Source organism: Thrips palmi, unplaced genomic scaffold, assembly GCF_012932325.1.
Source record: "Thrips palmi isolate BJ-2018 unplaced genomic scaffold, TpBJ-2018v1 HiC_scaffold_5, whole genome shotgun sequence".
NCBI classification, from domain to species: Eukaryota; Metazoa; Arthropoda; class Insecta; order Thysanoptera; family Thripidae; genus Thrips; species Thrips palmi.
In genome coordinates this window covers 15,424,352-15,441,868 of record NW_023144632.1, presented here as the reverse complement: position 1 = coordinate 15,441,868, position 17,517 = coordinate 15,424,352, and the positions used below count along the sequence as shown (strand labels likewise).

Genomic DNA, 17,517 nt, shown 5'->3' with positions numbered 1-17,517 from the left:
CATCCTTTCATGAATAGTAACTTCAATTTTATCTTTTTTTTACAGACCAGTATCTCATAGCTAATAGTGACTTGACGTCGATGGAGAATTTCATGTCAAAGCTAACTGTAGATTAATGAAAATGAATTTTCCTGTGAGGTTTTGGACCTTCTTGGTTAGAGGTCTGTTCAGGGAACTGTTTTTCTTGGTATCAAGGGACTTCTTAAATCCGTATTTTGGTCTCTGATTATTCTGCCAATGACACGTACACAGTTCTGGTGTTCGGCAATGGCTGGATTTGTTGACAACCATACTGAATGGTAAGTGTTTTCTGCTAACTGTTTTGAACCAAAACATGAAGCCATCTAATTTTTTCCATGTATCAACCTTATCTGTGGCCTTTCTTTCTTAAATATTTGTCCCCTTCTGTTATAGGTTCAGGTTTAGTGGCTGTGTTGTTGGACTGGCTTTGGTTCGTCAACACCTGTGAGTGCTGTTTTCACACGCCTTTTTTAGAAAGCACGTCTGAGATTGTAAGTAAAATACTTCTACTTATTCTAATGTATTTTCTGTTTCTGATCATCCTTTCATGAATATTTTTTTTTAATCTTTTTTATCACTGACCAGTATCTTGTCGTGACGTGGTGCCGCTGAGAGTTCCATCAAAGCTCTTCAAGGATTAATGATTATTGAACTTCTTTCGAGGTTTTGGACCTCACATTTGCTGTGACCATAGGGCATATTCCGACAGGTAAAGAGAGCTTAAACCTGGAGGTCGGAATATGAATGATAGTGATGCTAATAAAAAGGTCAGTTTGGTCAGATTTTGAGGAAGTATTTCAAAATTTTGCGGTTCTTTAAAATGGTTTGCTTGAAGGTCTTTCTTTTAAAATTTTAGGACTATTTGAGGAAAGTTGTGCGTTAAAGGCTGGAACTCATTTAAAGGATTGTATGAAGTTGTTATCTTTGTCTCGTGTTTGTATTCGAGAACTTAAGCTATTGATCTGACAACGCTGAAATAGATTTTAGCTGACTAGTGGAAAAATACTGAAAATGGAACTGGTAAGCTATTTTTTTCTTTAAATTTTGTATCTTGTGATGCCTGAGTACTTTGATCTTGGTGCTTAAAGTTTTGTTTCTAATTTTTAGGTTTCCATGACATTAATCATGTTATGCAGTAGTTTTGGTCTATGCTTAAGCATTTGGGCATTTAACAAAGACAAATGCTATTACAGTTTGTGACTGAGACATCCAGTACCCCATATGAAGGGTGTGCAGCTTTTCAAGGTTCCACTGGCCCAAAAATAATTTGGACAGAGAAGTGGGGAAAGCCCCATAGCTTGCCAAGGTACTTGTCATTTTCATGTAGTATATTGGGAGAACTCCCTAAAATTGTATCTTGACTAATTTCTTTCTTTCTTCTTTTTTTTTTTTTTTTTTTTGATGGATTTTTGCAGATGCCGAAGCCTATTCTTAAAGATCCTGGCAGTTATTAGTTGCATTTAGTTAAATTCCGAGGTGGAGTCTAAGTTCAACAACTATTCCACAGGCTAACTGTTATACTTTCTTACTATGTAAGTAATTGTAAAGGCTCAAATCAGTATTGAACTATCAAATTACAGAAGTAAATCAATATGTAATGTTTTGTAGCCACTCAGCCCGTTTTACTCTCTTTGTTTTTGAGTAACCCCTTGTTACAGTCCAAGTAACCTGCATTCGTTTTTTTTTCTTCCAGGGCAAACAGCAAGTTTTCTTCAGCTGGCAGCAGCCTAAAGACCGCCTAAATGCTCAAAGACGATAGAATAACTGATTCATTAGGACAGGAGGCTTTGCCAATTGAACTAAACGGCATGCACAGATTATGATGGGTAATTATGTAAGTTTCTTGTGCTCTATGTACATTTTTCAAGTTTAGTGCCCCATGCTTTGTTTCTTATTGGTCATTTCATCCCCAGGTGCAAGTATTCACCATATCAATCAGGTGCCATGCTGGTCAGCACACACACTTCAGTGAACGCTGTACTTCAGAGTCGAAGCAGTGAGATGCAGCATCCAAGATTGGAGTCCTGGCTGCTTCAATCTAATCTGCGAAGAGAGTGGTGGACGCATCACATTGACCAGCTTGTCAAGCCACATGCTTAACCCGTAATTGTTCTATTGTGAGTAAGAATATATCCTAGTACTGTATATTCTGAGAGTGGCGGACAAGAGTCAAGTGTCCTTGCCATAACTGCACTTTTGTGCACTAGATGACCACGTTAAATATTATGTTAATCTTGTGAACCAATTCCATTATGAGCTTGTGCTTCATTATTGTGCTTGGCTAGAGCTGCCTTCAACACTGGCTCTTGTCTATGATTGACAATGGCTTTTTGACTAGGTTTTTAATTTGTAGAGCAGTTGCTAACGAATAGGTCTTCAAATTCTCAAAGGTAACTTGCCCAAAATTTCTTTCGGATCAGTCTTTACTGGAAAACCCCAACTCGAATTTTGTTGTTTATTTGTTGTATACAGTGAACCATATTCAAACAGAGTCTCAAATTTATAGTTTAAATTGATGGTTCGTCCGGTTGTCCTCTTGATCTGCTGATGTTTAGCAGAGCGGCAGGTTCATTTTGTGACACTATTTCCACCCAATGTGAGCATACGGAGAATTCACATCAGTCCATTTTCCTTTCTATCATTCGAAACCCTTAAGAACAGTCCACTATTCATGTCTTGTTTCTTAGTGCCCATTCCGACAGTGTTCAAGCCTTTCTTAATTTGTCTCTTTGAAAGAGAAGCACCTTGGTTGTTCAGCCCTTCAATTTTAGGATAGATGGAGTTTTGTTGATTCGCTTGTCTTAAACTTAATGATAGTATCCGTGTGAAAGGGCGCCATTTCTCATGGATACTCTTGACAAATTTTTTGGAAGAACATGAAGCTGTGTTGGAATGAATGTATGTATGTGCTAGTCTGATTACAAGTATGTATGATAACATGTGTGAGAGATTTGGTGGTGGTATTAGTCACGCAGCTTGGGGCCCCCTGTGTTTAGATAGTGGCATTGAGTAGTTTTTTGTGTGCTTCAATGTTCTTCCAAAAATTTGTTTGAAAACAGCGAGTTGAAGTAGGAGTTAGACAGGCGCGGATTAAGTGGAGGGGAATGGGACTAGTTGCCCCTCCCTTAGGTACTAGAAAGGCCGCCCGGAAGATAGGCAACAAGCGCTATGTAGCCCCTGTATGCAGGCAACAAGCACTACTTCACCCCCGCCTTAGGAAAATCCTGGACCCGCGCCTGGAGTTAGGAGATTATCCAGATCGTGCAATTGCCAATTTGGGCTATCTATTTTGCAATGATGGTATTTGAGCCTCCATCTGTTGATTTGGAAGGACAATTCAGCCGAGTATTTGAGTGAACGCACAGACTTGGTGGCTGCCTCTCAAGCCTCCATTGGTCAAGCGCCAACATGTGGCCAGTGTATGCGGCACTCTCACTGTGTTTGTGCCTTTAAACCTGTGTTACTGAGAGTAACATTTTGAAGTTGCTTGCACTCACTGCATTGACCAAGCGCCAACATGTGGCAAATGAATGTGGCACTCTCCTTGCATTAGCGGTTTAAACCTGTGTTACTGAGAGTAGCATTTTGTAGCCGGTGCTTCTCCCTACCGTTTTTATGTTATGTATCTTGACATGGGCTGAACACCTCTTTCTAGTTCTATTGATCACCTTCTACCATTGTCACGCTCACTTTCAAGTCACTGTGTCATAGAATCCCATGATTCATTCACATTTACCCCTTCTGCCTGTGTCTGCATCCCCTTTCATGAGGAAGCGTAATTCAGTGTCATTTTCTTAATATTTGGCCCTGCCAATGGAACAGTAGGAACAAGCCCCCCCCCCCCCGATGAGTTATGAATTCCAACTCTGTTTGTTTATGATGCATTACTCCTTTTTTTTCTTCTTGTGCTTTGTTACGTCACGTGCTGGTGGTTTTTAACTCAGAGCAGGCACATGTATGCTTAGTTTTCTTGAAGTTAAATGTGCCTCTGTGTTTCAAATGTAAATTCTGATCTGGAGGATATAAACGGGCAAGCATTGAATACAGTACTAAACAATGTTCTTAAAGCCAGTTAGATGAGCCTTTGTTAAAGCTTCTCTTCCATTCACTTTGATGCTAGTGATTGTCAACTGCTCATACTTCTTGAAAGGTAGTTTCATTTTATTTTGAAATGTTATGTGCGCAAGTCAGACAGGAATGTTGCAGTGTATGTTTAGCCTGTACTCTTACAATGTTAGTTCTTCTTTAATTATTAATGATGCTGCGTTGTTGTTTTGAATGATATTTTGAACTTTTGTCTATTATGTTCAAGAATTGCTTCGTTGAGGATGAATAGAAATGTTAAAGCTAAGGTCTTTTCTAATTATGTTTTTACGTCCATGGGGCTTTAAAGAGCTGAACTTGGCTGCATCACAGGCGGCGCAGATGCTCAGGTTCCTGAAACTTTAATTTGTATCAGAATTTTGATTGTGCATTCCTATCCTAGGCATGTTGGTGTGCAAGCATTCAGCAAACTAGGAATATTTTATAAGCCAATTATATAAGCCCCTGTTTAAGCCTCCCTTAGTTGTAAGTGTGAACTCTTCATGGTTCTTCTTAGGAAGTTCTATTTTATTTAGGAAAGCTTCATGCATAAGTTGGACAGGACTGGATTTAAGTGAATGTTGATGGGCCTGCACTCCTACAATATCAGTTGTTAGTCAATTGTGTTGGTGTATTGCTCTTTGAGTGAAATTTTTCCTCATTCCTGAAGTTTCTTGATGAGTTTTTTTCAATTCAGAAATATGTTTTTGACAATCATGTCTCTTATCTGTATCACTTCTTCTACTTCTTTTGCCTTTAAATGTTCATGTATTCTTCATATTTTTAAACTTTGGATCCTGTTTGTATTTTGTCTACTGTTACATCTGTCACTAGAAGGCTGTTTTCATCTGTATAACAGTGCATTTGCTTATTCCTTTCATAGTTGATTTGTTGAGCTTCTTGTTGTGTTGTTTGAGTTGTGTATTATCTAAGTTAGGATTTGTATTTTAATCTGATGGTCGTGGACATTAAGCATGAGCATTATTGTTACAATGTAATATCTTTTTTCATTAAGATCGAATGGTGTATAACTGATACAAAATGGGCAAAAAGAAATAGAAATATTGTTTCTCAAAATATGTTACCGTAACAAAAAAAATTGTCAAATTAAAAAAAATGTTAAGAGAGAACTTAAAAAAAATAAAAAAAGCCAAATGTTAAAAGAGAACTTAAAAAAAAATGAAAAAAAGCCAAATGTTAAAAGAGAACTTAAAAAAAAATTAAAAAAAGCCAAGGTCAAAAAAAATTTTTTTAAAAAAGTGATGTCAAAAGTTTAAAAAAAAAATTAAAAATATGTAAAACGTTAAAAAAAAAATCCAAAAAATTATTGGCAAAATTAAAAGGAAAAGAAAGGAAAGAATAGTGTTTTTGTTTTGTTTTGTAATATTGCAACTTCAAGGCAGTTGGACACAGCACATCAGTTAATAGGTAAGCAGTAATTTTGTATGCTTTCAGCCTCATCAAGTTCTTCTTACTCCTGTGTGCCAGCAACTGACCTCTATTTTTTTGTTTCCCTCTAGTCGATTGGACCATGTCTGACCCTGATTTAGACCTTCATGAATCTTATCAGACTGGAAACGCTTCAAGTTTGATTTTTGTGTTGTAGACAAGCCTACATGCCTACCTAATGGATAACTAGCAAGACGTTAATTTTGCTGACTTACGATATGTTTCGGCATTGAGCATTCTCTTAATGTAAGTAAGAAGTTCTTTTGTTTCTTTTCGTTTATATGGTACTTGTGTGTAATATACTAATTTTTGAATTTTTTGTCTCTTGCTGATGACAGAAGTCGGGCTCGATCACATTGGTATCCTTACATGTGACCATAATTTGGAACTTCAAAAAATTGAATTGATTGACAAGAAAAATCAGCAACTCCAAATCTGGGCATCCAATGAGCCACTGAACCAACACGCTCACGGTTGCCTGTTCAAAGGTAAGGTTGCCCTCCTTGAAACTTTGTTACCTTCCAGTTCTGACCAGTCTGTACAGGTTAACTTCTTTATTTTCAGGTTGTCTTCCTGCCTCTCTGCCAATGTATTGGGTGTGGAGGCCAGTGTGTGGCAGGCATACCAGGAAAAAACTTCTGTAGCGGAGACAGCCAATAATTGCTTCGAATCTTCAAACCACACGGAGTGTTATTGTTAGCCTGGCAGGGGCAAGATCATGGCCTGCTGTCTCCTGTGCTGTGGTGGTGATTTTCTGTTCATGGATGTGACTGCTGCCATTGCCATTATCCAGACCAAGAACAGCATCAAGTTTGTCGATTAGTTGACCTATTGTGTTTAAGGTAGGCATTAACTACCAGGCCTATACCGTCGTGCTTGGTGTTGGCCAGAAATGCACTTATTCGCTGCATTTTTTGGTTCTCATCATCCTTTTATGAACAGTTTCTTTAATTTAATCTTTTTTATTACAGACCAGTGTAGTTTGTAATGGCTTGGAGTCACTGATGGAGAGTTGATGGAGAGTTCCATGCTATTACTCATCAAGTTGAGGAGGACTGAGCTAGGTCTCTATCACCTCCAGCTTATTCTTTGGCCCCTGAGAAGGCCAGGATTGATTCACCGGATACTCAGACCTCGGTGACGTCCCGCGCAGTTGTCACGTCCAGTATGCAGCAACGCTGTACCAGTTGGGGCGCCTCACTGAGTTGAAGACTGAGCTGGTACACAAGACTATCCAGCTTACCCTTGGGCTTCGTGACAGAAGTCTTCGACTGCTCCGCTGAAGTCGTACATGAGGCGTTCAATTTCCTGGAATTCCCTGTACATCCCGCTGGAAGGAGGTCCTCGTTGCCGTCCCGCGCAGCAATCACGGCATTCCGCATGGCTTGCAGGACAGCCCGACTGTAGCGCTCGACGTTGGCCTCCAATTCAGCCCTGGAAGCAGAATGGGCGGCGGCCGCCGCCGTGGCCAGCCGACCCCGCTTGACCTGGTTGTCCAGAGTGGACTGCAGGGCTGCGTCTAGGTCGGCGGGCGCCTCGCCTGGGACCGGCAGCTCACTCAAGATTGTCCCGCAGTAGGCTCTTAGGTATCTTGCAAACGTGTTGTAGTTGGCTACATGCGGGACAGAAGACATTGTGATTGAATTGGCGGCACACTCGGATGTGGATTGCCTTGTGCCGGAAGGAGTTGAGAGGGGTGGCACAAAACTCGCATCGTATTTTTCCTGGTGCAGTGGCATATCCGGGCTGGTTGGCGGTGGGCATCCACTGCCCCTTGGCACCAGTGACATCCATCTCGCGGGTGGCAATTAGCTCATACACAGCTGCAACATGCGCCTAGTTCCATGACCTGGATGCCGGGGAAGTCATTAAAGGTCATTTCTTGGCGCAGCTGGTATGACAGGTGGGCGGAGCGTCCTACAAGAAGAAAGAACTGTTCAGCAACATCACTAAGTAACAGTGAAAGGCTCATGCTTTGACAAAGCCGTTTGTTGAACACCCATCCTTAAACCTTAATCTTGGACGGACATGCCTTATGAATATGATTTGCTCTGACACTTCAGCGGCAAGACTATGGTGAGTTTCTATTTACTGAAGTGTAGTTTCCGTTAATGCCTTGGTGGTTCTTACGCTCTTCTGTTTGTCTTGCAGCCTTTATGGTTCGTCACTGCAGTGATAAAGTGGCAGCTCACAAGCCGCTAGGCCGTTGTTTTGCATGGCCTGCTTCTTCATGAGTGGAAAAGTGTCTGTTCCTGAAATGTGCAGCACCGTATTGACATTTGGACTTCAATGGTCTCTGACTTCCGAGTGAAATTATTTGTTTTTGCTGTGGTGGTCAAAACACAAATATCACTTGGTAGCTCTACTAAATTTGTGTCTATGGTGGTTTGAAACTCAAATGGAAAGGAGCTGAAGCTTTAATTACTGCTGATCCTCTACGAGGTAAGTGGTTTTATTCTTTATTACTTTCTGTGGCCTTTCTATTGACTTTTTTTCTGTTAACCACGTGTACTTGTTTCAGATGCCAAAACTCATTAGTCCCTGGTCTCAACAACCTGGCCAGGTCACTATGGCATTTGTGCACTGGTTTGTTGGAGACGTGTGGGAGGAGGTGACTGGGCTGCTTTATGGAAGGAATGTGGAAAGGTCAGCATCAACAGAGTTGATGATGATTATGAAGGTGGTGGTGAGGAGTATTGAAGACCAACTGGTTGTGGTCCTGATCCACTTCATGTCTGAAGAAATCCTACCTGTAATACGCTGTGGGTAAGCACTTCAAATCCTTTGATATATATAAGGCTGACAATTAATCATAAATACTGTTCGTTTCATGGGTATTTCTTGTGCTTTTCAGAGACGATATGGAGTCAGTTTGCGTTTTGTAACCAACCATTTGAGGGGCCGCTCTGTCTGCTAATGAGTTATTTCACAATTCAAACTGCATTGAAATGCCAGCCATTCTATTGTGCCAGCCATTCTGTGGAAGGTCTGATTATGACATGGAAGACCCTCTGAGTTCAAGATGTTGCTGATACCTCATGGGGAGCTTGGTAATAATTTTTACCTTTTTATGCCAGTCAATTTACAATTAATATGACTTAAGAAATTGTTTTTGTCTTGTGCTAAAATTTTAACCATGGTTTTCATCCGTTTCCAGGGGATGTATCTAAATATCCAACTTCAATGCTGAGAAAACCGGTATTTGGATGTGATGTCCATGGAAGCTAGATCAATGAAGTGGTGGCAATTCTTGATACTGTGACAACGTATTTTCTCGTTGGTGGTGGTATTAACACCTCATCATTTTGTGAGGTTACGAGCTTACTTCATAGTGATCATTTATGTTGAGGCAGCTGTAGTACATTTGTTCGCAAATCGAAAGAGGCTGAAATTTCTGTTGGTGATTCTCAACAAGGTAATTGGTTTTCTTCTTTTGTGCTTCCTTTGGCCTATATTTTAATTGTTTCCTGTTTTGTACCTTGCATATTTATTGTAACAGGTGCCAAAGCTCATTGAGTTCTACGAGACGTCCTGCTCAGCTATAACGGGGTAACTTTCAATTCAAATTGCATTGAAATGCCAGCCATTCTATTAGAAGTCTGTGGAAAGTCTGATTACGACATTAAAGATCCTCTGAGTTCAAGATGTTGTTGCTAACAGGGTGCTAGGTACTAGTTTTTCCTTTTTTCTTTCTTTTCTGTCAGTTTATCTAGGGTGTACTCTTTATAAAACAATTAACTTTTGTCTTGTGCTAAAATTGTAATCATGATTTTCATCTGTTTCCAGGGGACCTAAATATCCAACTAAAATGCTGAGAAGAGTGGGATCTGGATGTGATGCCCATAGAAGCTAGATCAATTAAGTGGTGAAATTGTTTGATACTGTGACAACTTTTTGTTTTCAATGATGGTGGTTTAACACCTTATCATTTTGGCATGTTGCATGCCCACTTCATAGTGAGTTTTTATTTGTCCTGTTGGTTGTGGTGCTGAAAACACCAATATCATTTAAAGAGGTAGCTCTAGTACATTAGTGCTCACATGGTGTGAAACTCAGATGGAAAGAAGTTGAAGTTTCTGTTGCTGATCCTCTACTAGGTAATTGGTTATATTCTCTCGTGCTTCCTTTGGCCTACTTTTCTATTGTTTCCTCTCTTTTGTACCTAACACATTTGTTGTTCCAGATGGCAAAACTCATTGAGTTCCACAAGTTGGATTTTATGTATGCCAAGCAAGCATTTGTGTCCTTATGTTGGAGAGGGTGTGGAAGAAAGTGACTTAGGAGCTTGCCTAGACTTGCCTGCTATATGGGAGGAATATGGACAGTTGGCATGAACAGTGTTAAGGACAAAGGTGTGCGTAGTGGGAAGATCTGTTCTTGGACGGACATGCCTTGAAAGTGATTTGCTCTGACACTTCAGCGGCAATACTATGGTGAGTTTATATTCACTGAAGTTAAGTTTCTGTTAATACCTTGTATGTTTCTTACACTCTCCTGTTTGTCTTGCAGCCTTTATGGCTAGTCACTGCATTGATGAAGGAGCAGCTCACAAGCCAAAGCTATCGTTTGGTTCTACAGGGCCTGCTTGTTCATGAGCGGAAAATTGTCCGTTCCTCAAATGCGCAACATGATTGTCATTTGGACATATATGGCTCCTCATTAGTCAGCTTGCAATTGCTGAGCCATCGACCAGTTTGAACGTCCGGTTTGATTTGACTTATGCCGAGCAAACATTTGTGCACTGGGACGTTGTAGTGTGGACAAGAGGCTTGTAGAGACTATCTGCCATGGAGAAGAATTAAAAAGTTGTCTGACAATGTTAGCAGAGGGGGTGGTGATGAAGACCATCAGAGAGACCCTCTCAAAAATCTGTCAAATGTCTGGTTTTGATGTTGAAGAACTTCAAGCTGAACATATTCCTAAATATGTCAAAAGCAACGAAAGATCCTGTAAGTTATTAGTTACATTTCATCTGCTTTGTTGCTAAGATTTTCCATATCTCTACTTTATCCTTACCTTCTTGTTTTCTTCAGCTGACAGCAGCCCGACAGCCTCAATGTTCAAAGAAGTTACAATAACTGATTAATTAGGGCAGAAGGCTTCGTCATTTGAATCAAATGGCATACTCAGATTATGATGGGTAAATATGTAAGTATGGTGTGCTCTATGTACGTTTGTGAGTTTTGCCGCATGCTTTGTTTCTTATTGTTCTTTACATCCCCAGGTGCATGTATTTACCATATCAGGTGCCATGCTGGTCAAGAGAGGGGACACTTCAGTGAACGCTGCACTTCAGAGTTGGGCACAGTGAAGCAGTGAGATGCAAGTCACCCAAGAGTGGAGTCCTGCCTGTGGAGTCCTTCGATCCAATCTGAGAAGAGAGTGGTGGATGCATCACGTTGACCAGTTTGTCAAGCCACTTCCTTGACCAGTATTTGTTGTTCTATTGTGAGTAAGAGTATATCCTAGTACTGTATATTCTGAGAGTGGCGGACAAGGGTTAAAAGTGCCCTTGCCTAAACTGCACTTTTGTGCACTGGATGAGGATGTTCAATATTACGTTAATCTTCTGAAGCAATTGCATTATGAGCTTGCACTTAGTTATTATTGTGTTTGGTAAGAGGTGTGTTCAATACTGGCTCTTGTCTATTGACAATGGCTTTTGACTAGGTTTCTAAATTCTAGAGCTGTTGCTCTTAGATTTGATCTTCTAATTCTTGATGGTATCTTGCCCAAAATTCCCTCCGGATCAGTCTTTACTCGGAAACTCCTACTCAAATTTTGTTGTGTTCGTTGTAGTTAACCATATTCAAACAGAGTCAAATTTACAAATATTGACAGTTCGTCCCGATGTCCTTGATCTGCTGATGTTTAGCAGAACAGCAGGTTCATTTTGCGACACTTTTCCACCCAACGTGAGCATTATAGTACGGAAAATTCACATCAGTCCATTTTCCTTTCCATCATTCGAAACCCTTAAGAACAGTCTAGTATTCATGTCTTGTTTCTTAGTGCCCATTCCAAGAGTGTTCAAGCCTTTCTCAATTTCTCGCCTTCAAAGAGAAGCACGTTGGTTGTTACAACGCTTTAATTTTAGGATACATAGAGTTTGGTTGACTCGCTTGTCTTAAACTTAATGATAGTATCCGTGTGAAAGGGCGCCATTTCTCATGGATACTCTTGACAAATTTTTTGGAAGAACATGAAGCTGTGTTGGGGATGTATGAATGAATGTATGAGCTAGTCTGATTACAAGTATGTATGATAACATGTGTGAGAGAAATGGTGGTGGTTTTATAGTCGCACAGCTTGGGGCCCCCTGTGTTTAGATGGTGGCATTTTGTGTGTTTTGTATTTTGTGTGCTTCAATGTTCTTCTAAAAATTTGTTTGAAAACTGCGAGTTGAAGTAGTAGTTAGGCAGGCGCGGATTCAGAGGAGGGGAATAGGACTAATTATCCTGAGGTAGCTTAGGTAGCTTCGGACTCAAAGGTAGCTTACTAGGAAGGCCGCCTGGAAGATAGGCAACAAGCACTATTTAGCCCCTGTAAGCAGGCAACAAGTACTGCTTCTTCACCCCCTCCATAGGAAAATTCTGGATCCGCGCCTGGAGTTCGGAGATTATCCATATTGCCAATTGGGGCTATCCAGTTTGCAATGATCGTATTTGAGCCCCCCTGCTCTGTTGATTGGATGGAAAATGCAGCCGAGTATTTGAGGGAACTCACAGACTTGGTGGCTTCCTCTCAAGCCTGCATTGATCAAGCGCCATAGAATCTCTGAAAACATGTGGCAAATGAATGTGGCACTCTCACTGCATTTGTGCGTTAGAACCTGTGTTACTGAGAGTAACATTTTGAAGCTGGTGCTTCCTGAAGGCTCCCTTCTTTTTTTAGTGTAGCTGTCCTTCAATTACCCAGCTTATGATTCTACCGTTTCCATGATATGCGTTTTGACAATTGTTCATGGGCTGAACACTTCTTCCTCTTTCTAAGTCTGTTGATCACTTTCTACCTGTCCAATGTCACACTCACTTTCATGTCACTGAAAGTCACTGCGTCATAGAACTTCATGATTCACTCACATTCGCCCCTTCTGCCCAAGTCTGCACCCCTTTTGATGAGGGAGCGTAATTCAGTGCCATCTCGTTAATATTTGGCCCTGCCAGTGCAATAATAGGAACAAGCCCCCCATGAATTATGAATTTTGACTCTGTTTGTTTATGATGCGTTCCTCACTTTTTCTCTTTTTTCGCTTCGTTGTTGCGTCATGTGCTGGTGGTTTTCAACTCATCAGACGGAATGCTTGTTATTTCTTAGTTTCCAATGGTTTGAAAGAGCACCATTGTAGTTGTTGGCTGCTTCAGAGGGGGCACAGATATGCTTAGTTTTCTTTGTGCCTCTGGATTTCAAGTGTAAATTCTGATCTGGAGGATAGGAATAATAACTAGTCTATACTAATAACTAGGACTATACTGTAATAGGAAACAGGCAAGCATAGAGTAATGTTGTAAAAGCCAGTTAGATGAGCCTTTGTTGGATCCTCTCTTCCATTCGCTCTGATGCTAGTGTTAGTCAACTCCTTATGCTTCTTGAAAGGCAGTTTCATTTTATTTTGTAGTGTTATGTTCGCAAGTCAGACAGGAATGTTTTTGTGTGTTTAGCCTGTACTCTTACAATGTGAGTTTGTAGCAACCAAACTTGTTCAATAATAGCTTTGTTGAGGAGAAATAAAAATGTTATAGCTAGGGTTATTTTAAAATTAATTTTTTACGTCCACAGAGCTGAACTTGGCTGCGTCCTTGCTGCGTCACAGGCGGTGCAGATGCTTAGCTTCCTGAAACTTCAATTTGTATCGGAATTTTGATTGTAAATTCCTATCCTAGACGCATGTTGATGTGCAGGCATGCAGCAAGCGAGTACCATTGTTGAAGCCAATTATATAAACCTCTGTTGATGCCTCTCTTAGGTGCAAATGTGAACTCCCCATGGTTCTTGTAAGGAAGTTTCATTTTGTCTAGGAATGTTTCATGCCTGGGGCAGGAATAGATTTTGGTGTATGATGAGCTTGCACTCATACTATGTCAGTTCTTTGTTAATTGCAATGGTGTATTTGCTCTTTGAGTGAAATGTTAACTTATATTCCTAAAGGTTCTTGAAGTTTGAGAAATAATGTTTGTGACAAAAAAGGGTGTCCCTTATGTATATCACCGCTTCTGTTTCTTTTACCTTTTAATGTCCATATATTCTTTATATTTTCAAACTTTGGATCCTGTTTGTATTTTGTGTATTGTTTGTTACATAAGTCACTAGAATACTTATCGTATGATGCTGTGTTGTTTTATTTTAGTGGTATTTTGAACTTTTCTCTATTACTTGTCGGGCACCTTTGCAATAGTGACTCAATTAAGGAGAAATGGAAATGATACTGTTCGGATCATTTTGAGAGTGTGGTTTTTGGTTTGTTTTATTTTAACTTGTTAAAAAAATTAATCGAGATCTAAATGATTTTGGAAGTTTTCCATTATTGAATTGAGGAATATGTTTGTCAAAGATAGAAGGGTGGACCTATTAAATATCTCTAATGTTGTTCTGTTCTTCTTCTATCCGTTTTCTTCTGCTGTTTCTATTTGTGATAACTGTACTGTCAGTGACAAAGGGTTTATCTGACAATTGTTTGCCTGATGACATTCTTATTTTTAAGATTTGTGACTTCTTTCTGTGTCTGTGGCTTAGGTTCCTACTATTTAAACCCTGTTAACTGCTTTCTCTTATTTTTTATTCAGAATGTAAGGCTTTATCTGACGACTCTTTTGTTTCCTTTTTTCAATCGAATAAAATTCATTCTGCCTTTTTTCACGGTTGAGCTTCTTGTTTTACTCTAAATAATGTTGTTCGTTCTGCTTATAGTTAACAATAAAGAAATCTATTTATCTCTTGTTTAATCTCTCAAAAATAATCCTTGCACCCACCTGTAAGCTTTGTGCTCAAGTTCTAAGGACCCCTTGAGGGTGTCTTTATGACTTCCTCGTGCCATTTTGTGAATCAACCGAACTGTGAAGTAGGACCTTCTTTCATGATCATGCAGCTCTTGCCAAAACTTGGATAAAGCACAGAGATTGGGACTTAGTGGTTTCGCCCTCACTCGGGCCGAGGTCGAAGTGATTTTCAGATGTACACAGAGTCAGCTCATGCGTACAACGTCCTGTTGTTCGTGTTTTCCGAGTGAACTTGAAACGAAAAGTCTAAAATAACATGGTTTCTCCTTACTTGAGCGTCAAACCTCCGAACACGAGACATAAAAGGGTTCGAACGGACAAGGCAAAAGTGCGCGGAACGAAGACCGAATGGCAACAGCGCAAGCGGTCTTCGGGAGTTGGCCCCGTGCCCTGCCCTGTGGTTCGTTCGTGGGGAACGGCATGTATGTTGGCAGCTCCTATATACCCCTCCTCCCCGTCCTCCCCCCTCCCCTCGCAGAGAAAAGGGTTGCGTATCGTGTGTGTTGATAGAAGGCTTGTTGCCTGTTGCTTATTGATCGATCACAATTGCGCGGGGAAGACCAAAGTCGTCCAATTAATCATCAGCATTGGTTCTATAGCTGCCATCCGATAGTATTACTTCGTCAGCATGGCTCTCGAACCAGATGATGTCCGCTCAGAACAAAAATTTGCTTGGGAGGATGCTTCGAGCATCAGGTAACGTTGGAAATTTGATTCGTTTCCCGGTGTGTTCATGGTTCACCTGCTCTTTTTTCCTTACCTGATTTTGGTTGCCGAGTATTTGCTCCTTTCGAAGGTGAATTGAGTCGCATTGCAGCAAATCTGAAGTTAAGACCAGTCGCGACATGCTGTTCTGTGCTTGCTGAACTGTACATGCCGCCTAACCTCCTTCGGGTCTCTTCTTTTGGTTTTTGACATTTTCAAGCGAATGGTCCTTTAATATGTTTCAGGGATTTGATGAGAGACGGCGGCGTCACCTTTTCTGTGAAGGACCAGTTGGACGTTGGAGGCCGCCTTGATTACGAGACGCCCGAAGATGTGTTCGACCCAGACAGCTTGATAGGCAGTGCTAACTTCAACACTTTAGACGCTGAGGATCACTCGGGTATGCCGTTCGAAGCCATTAAAGAAAAAATGGAGGACGTAACTCCAACTGGATCTGTGAAAAAAAGAGTAAGTATGGGAGGCACCTGTCCCATCATTTTACAATTTTCCTTCTAACATTCTCACTTCAGTGATCATGTTATTTTTGTGAAGGTGCTCAGACAAGGTATTGGTGAGAAACTCCCTAAGGATTGCCTTGTCACAATTCATTACGATGCCTACCTTGAATTTAATGAGGTACCCTATGATTCAAGCACATTACGGGGGAAAGCTTGGGAGTTCGTCTTGGGAAATTCAGGAGTTTTGATTGGCCTGGACTTGGCTGTGGCAACTATGCGGGAGAAGGAAAAGGCTGAGTTTATATTACATCCATCAGTGGCTTTCGGAAAAATGGGGTGTCCTCCTCGGATCCCTCAAGGTAAGTACTCTATTGCGTTCCAGACTAGCTGAGTATTCTGGATGAGCTCTAAATAACTTGTTTTTCTTTCTGTTGTTGTAGATGCTGAACTATTTTTTGTTATTGAAGTAATACGCTTTAAGATTGGGTCAGAGGCAGCACTGGCTCGAGCCACAGAACTCACATGGGATACAGTGAAACCAGCATTTATAGCCCTGAACAAAGAGGGGATCTCTCTCTACAATGAATGTAGATACAAAGAAAGCAAAATGAAGTAAGACACCTTCACCATAGATCTCCTTCATTGCTAGCTGTTCAGGCTGTTTCGTTTTTTCTTACACCTATGTTCTTTTAAAATTGTCTCCCCAGGCTAGAAAAGGCCAAACGGCAGCTTGAGCAGTGCCATTTGAAGAATGAAGCTGAAGAGGAGGAGCAGAAGCATTACTTGTTCAAAGTGTGTCTGAATCTTGCCTTGGCTTTAAATAAAATGAAAGGTAGTGCGAGCTTTGCTCCTTCAGCAATCATGAATTGCAAACAAGCTAATGAATATAAACCAGGCAATGCTAAAGTGCACCTCCAGTAAGTCTTTCTGGTCTTCTTTCAACCCAATGTTATTATTGTAGAAGTTATTTTTACCTCTTGTTTTATTGACAATGGTTTCAATCATTAGATGGGGAATTGCTTTGATCACTCTCGGTGAGCTGGAAAGAGCAAGGGATCACCTAGCGATAGCCAAGAGGAAACTGCCAGGTGATCAAGCTGTCAGCGAAGCCTGGGAGAAGGTAGTATATCTTAGATTAGAGTCCTCTGTGGTTCTTTCTGGAGTTCTCTTTTTTTATAACCGTTTTTTTTCTGTTCAGCTGGAAAGGAAGAAGAAGCATGAGAGGGAGGAGGAGACGCTTTTCTGGAAAAGGGCGGTCAACCCTACTGAAAAGCCTGACGAAAAGGTATTTAAATTTCCTTAAATCTCCATATCCTGTTAGGACCATATTGCAATGGAACAAAAAATAATACATGGTTCCTAAAATTTCAGCAAGAAGATGCATTGTCAGGAGAAGCTGCTGAAATTTTCAAGCAACTTAAGGAGTTTTCTTCTAATCCATCTGAGTCCTCTTTGACTTTGCCAAGTGGAGTGACATCAAAAGAAAGAGAAGAAATAGAAATGTTAGCTGAGAAGCTCAAGTTAAATATGCAGTTTAGAGATAAGTCTATATTAATCACTAAGTCCTAAGATGAGTTCTGAATTTGAACTTTTCCTCTGCCTATTGTGGACCCCTACCTGGGAGAGGGATCTATTTTATTTTTATTACTAAGGCCATTTGTAATTGTTGAATTTTTGTTCAATCTTTACGGCTGTTCATATGAATTTACTATACATTTTTATGCTTTTATGCTGGAATACATTCACATTATACTTTTGAAATATTTTCTTTGGTTTTATCTACTTGACTCCCGTGCCTGATTCCT

The 17,517-nt window shown here is 40.5% G+C and overlaps 1 protein-coding gene and 2 long non-coding RNA genes across 6 annotated transcripts; all 3 read left to right on the top strand.

Moving 5' to 3' along the window:
• Positions 1–51: 51 nt before the first annotated feature.
• LOC117651353 lies at positions 52–5,307 on the top strand. Its single transcript, XR_004588097.1, has 8 exons — positions 52–299; positions 415–512; positions 607–788; positions 878–1,041; positions 1,129–1,327; positions 1,437–1,553; positions 1,715–1,855; positions 1,935–5,307. It is a non-coding gene; the product is annotated as an uncharacterized LOC117651353 (long non-coding RNA).
• Positions 5,308–5,369: 62 nt separating this feature from the next.
• Positions 5,370–14,483, top strand: LOC117651351. Of its 3 annotated transcripts, XR_004588095.1 has the most exons (16): positions 5,370–5,532; positions 5,625–5,799; positions 5,892–6,041; positions 6,118–6,395; positions 6,525–7,629; positions 7,705–7,995; positions 8,075–8,319; positions 8,408–8,603; positions 8,711–8,968; positions 9,053–9,221; positions 9,340–9,650; positions 9,737–9,986; positions 10,063–10,502; positions 10,587–10,701; positions 10,778–11,001; positions 13,333–14,483. It is a non-coding gene; the product is annotated as an uncharacterized LOC117651351 (long non-coding RNA). The 3 variants fall into 3 exon arrangements; XR_004588096.1 differs by lacking the exon at positions 13,333–14,483 and having other exon boundaries at positions 10,132–10,502; positions 10,778–12,132; XR_004588094.1 differs by lacking the exon at positions 13,333–14,483 and having other exon boundaries at positions 10,778–12,132.
• Positions 14,484–15,009: 526 nt separating this feature from the next.
• Positions 15,010–17,479, top strand: LOC117651343 (inactive peptidyl-prolyl cis-trans isomerase FKBP6). 2 transcript variants are annotated; one of them, XM_034395295.1, is made up of 8 exons: positions 15,010–15,245; positions 15,500–15,722; positions 15,807–16,071; positions 16,153–16,324; positions 16,420–16,629; positions 16,721–16,832; positions 16,911–16,997; positions 17,084–17,479. In XM_034395295.1, exons 1-8 carry the CDS (start codon positions 15,178–15,180, stop codon positions 17,279–17,281), a joined length of 1,335 nt encoding a protein of 444 aa, XP_034251186.1. In that variant the 5' UTR covers positions 15,010–15,177; the 3' UTR covers positions 17,282–17,479. The 2 variants fall into 2 exon arrangements, with proteins under 2 accessions (XP_034251186.1, XP_034251187.1); XM_034395296.1 differs by lacking the exon at positions 15,010–15,245 and adding an exon at positions 15,252–15,345.
• The last annotated feature ends 38 nt before the right edge of the window (positions 17,480–17,517 follow it).

Bases quoted from the DNA above. Each gene is read 5' to 3' on its own strand.
- LOC117651343 (XM_034395295.1), top strand. From the start codon at position 15,178: ATGGCTCTCGAACCAGATGATGTCCGCTCAGAACAAAAATTTGCTTGG. The intron at 16,325-16,419 runs GTAAGACACCTT...TTGTCTCCCCAG, and splicing joins TACAAAGAAAGCAAAATGAA to GCTAGAAAAGGCCAAACGGC. The intron at 16,998-17,083 runs GTATTTAAATTT...CTAAAATTTCAG, and splicing joins CTGAAAAGCCTGACGAAAAG to CAAGAAGATGCATTGTCAGG.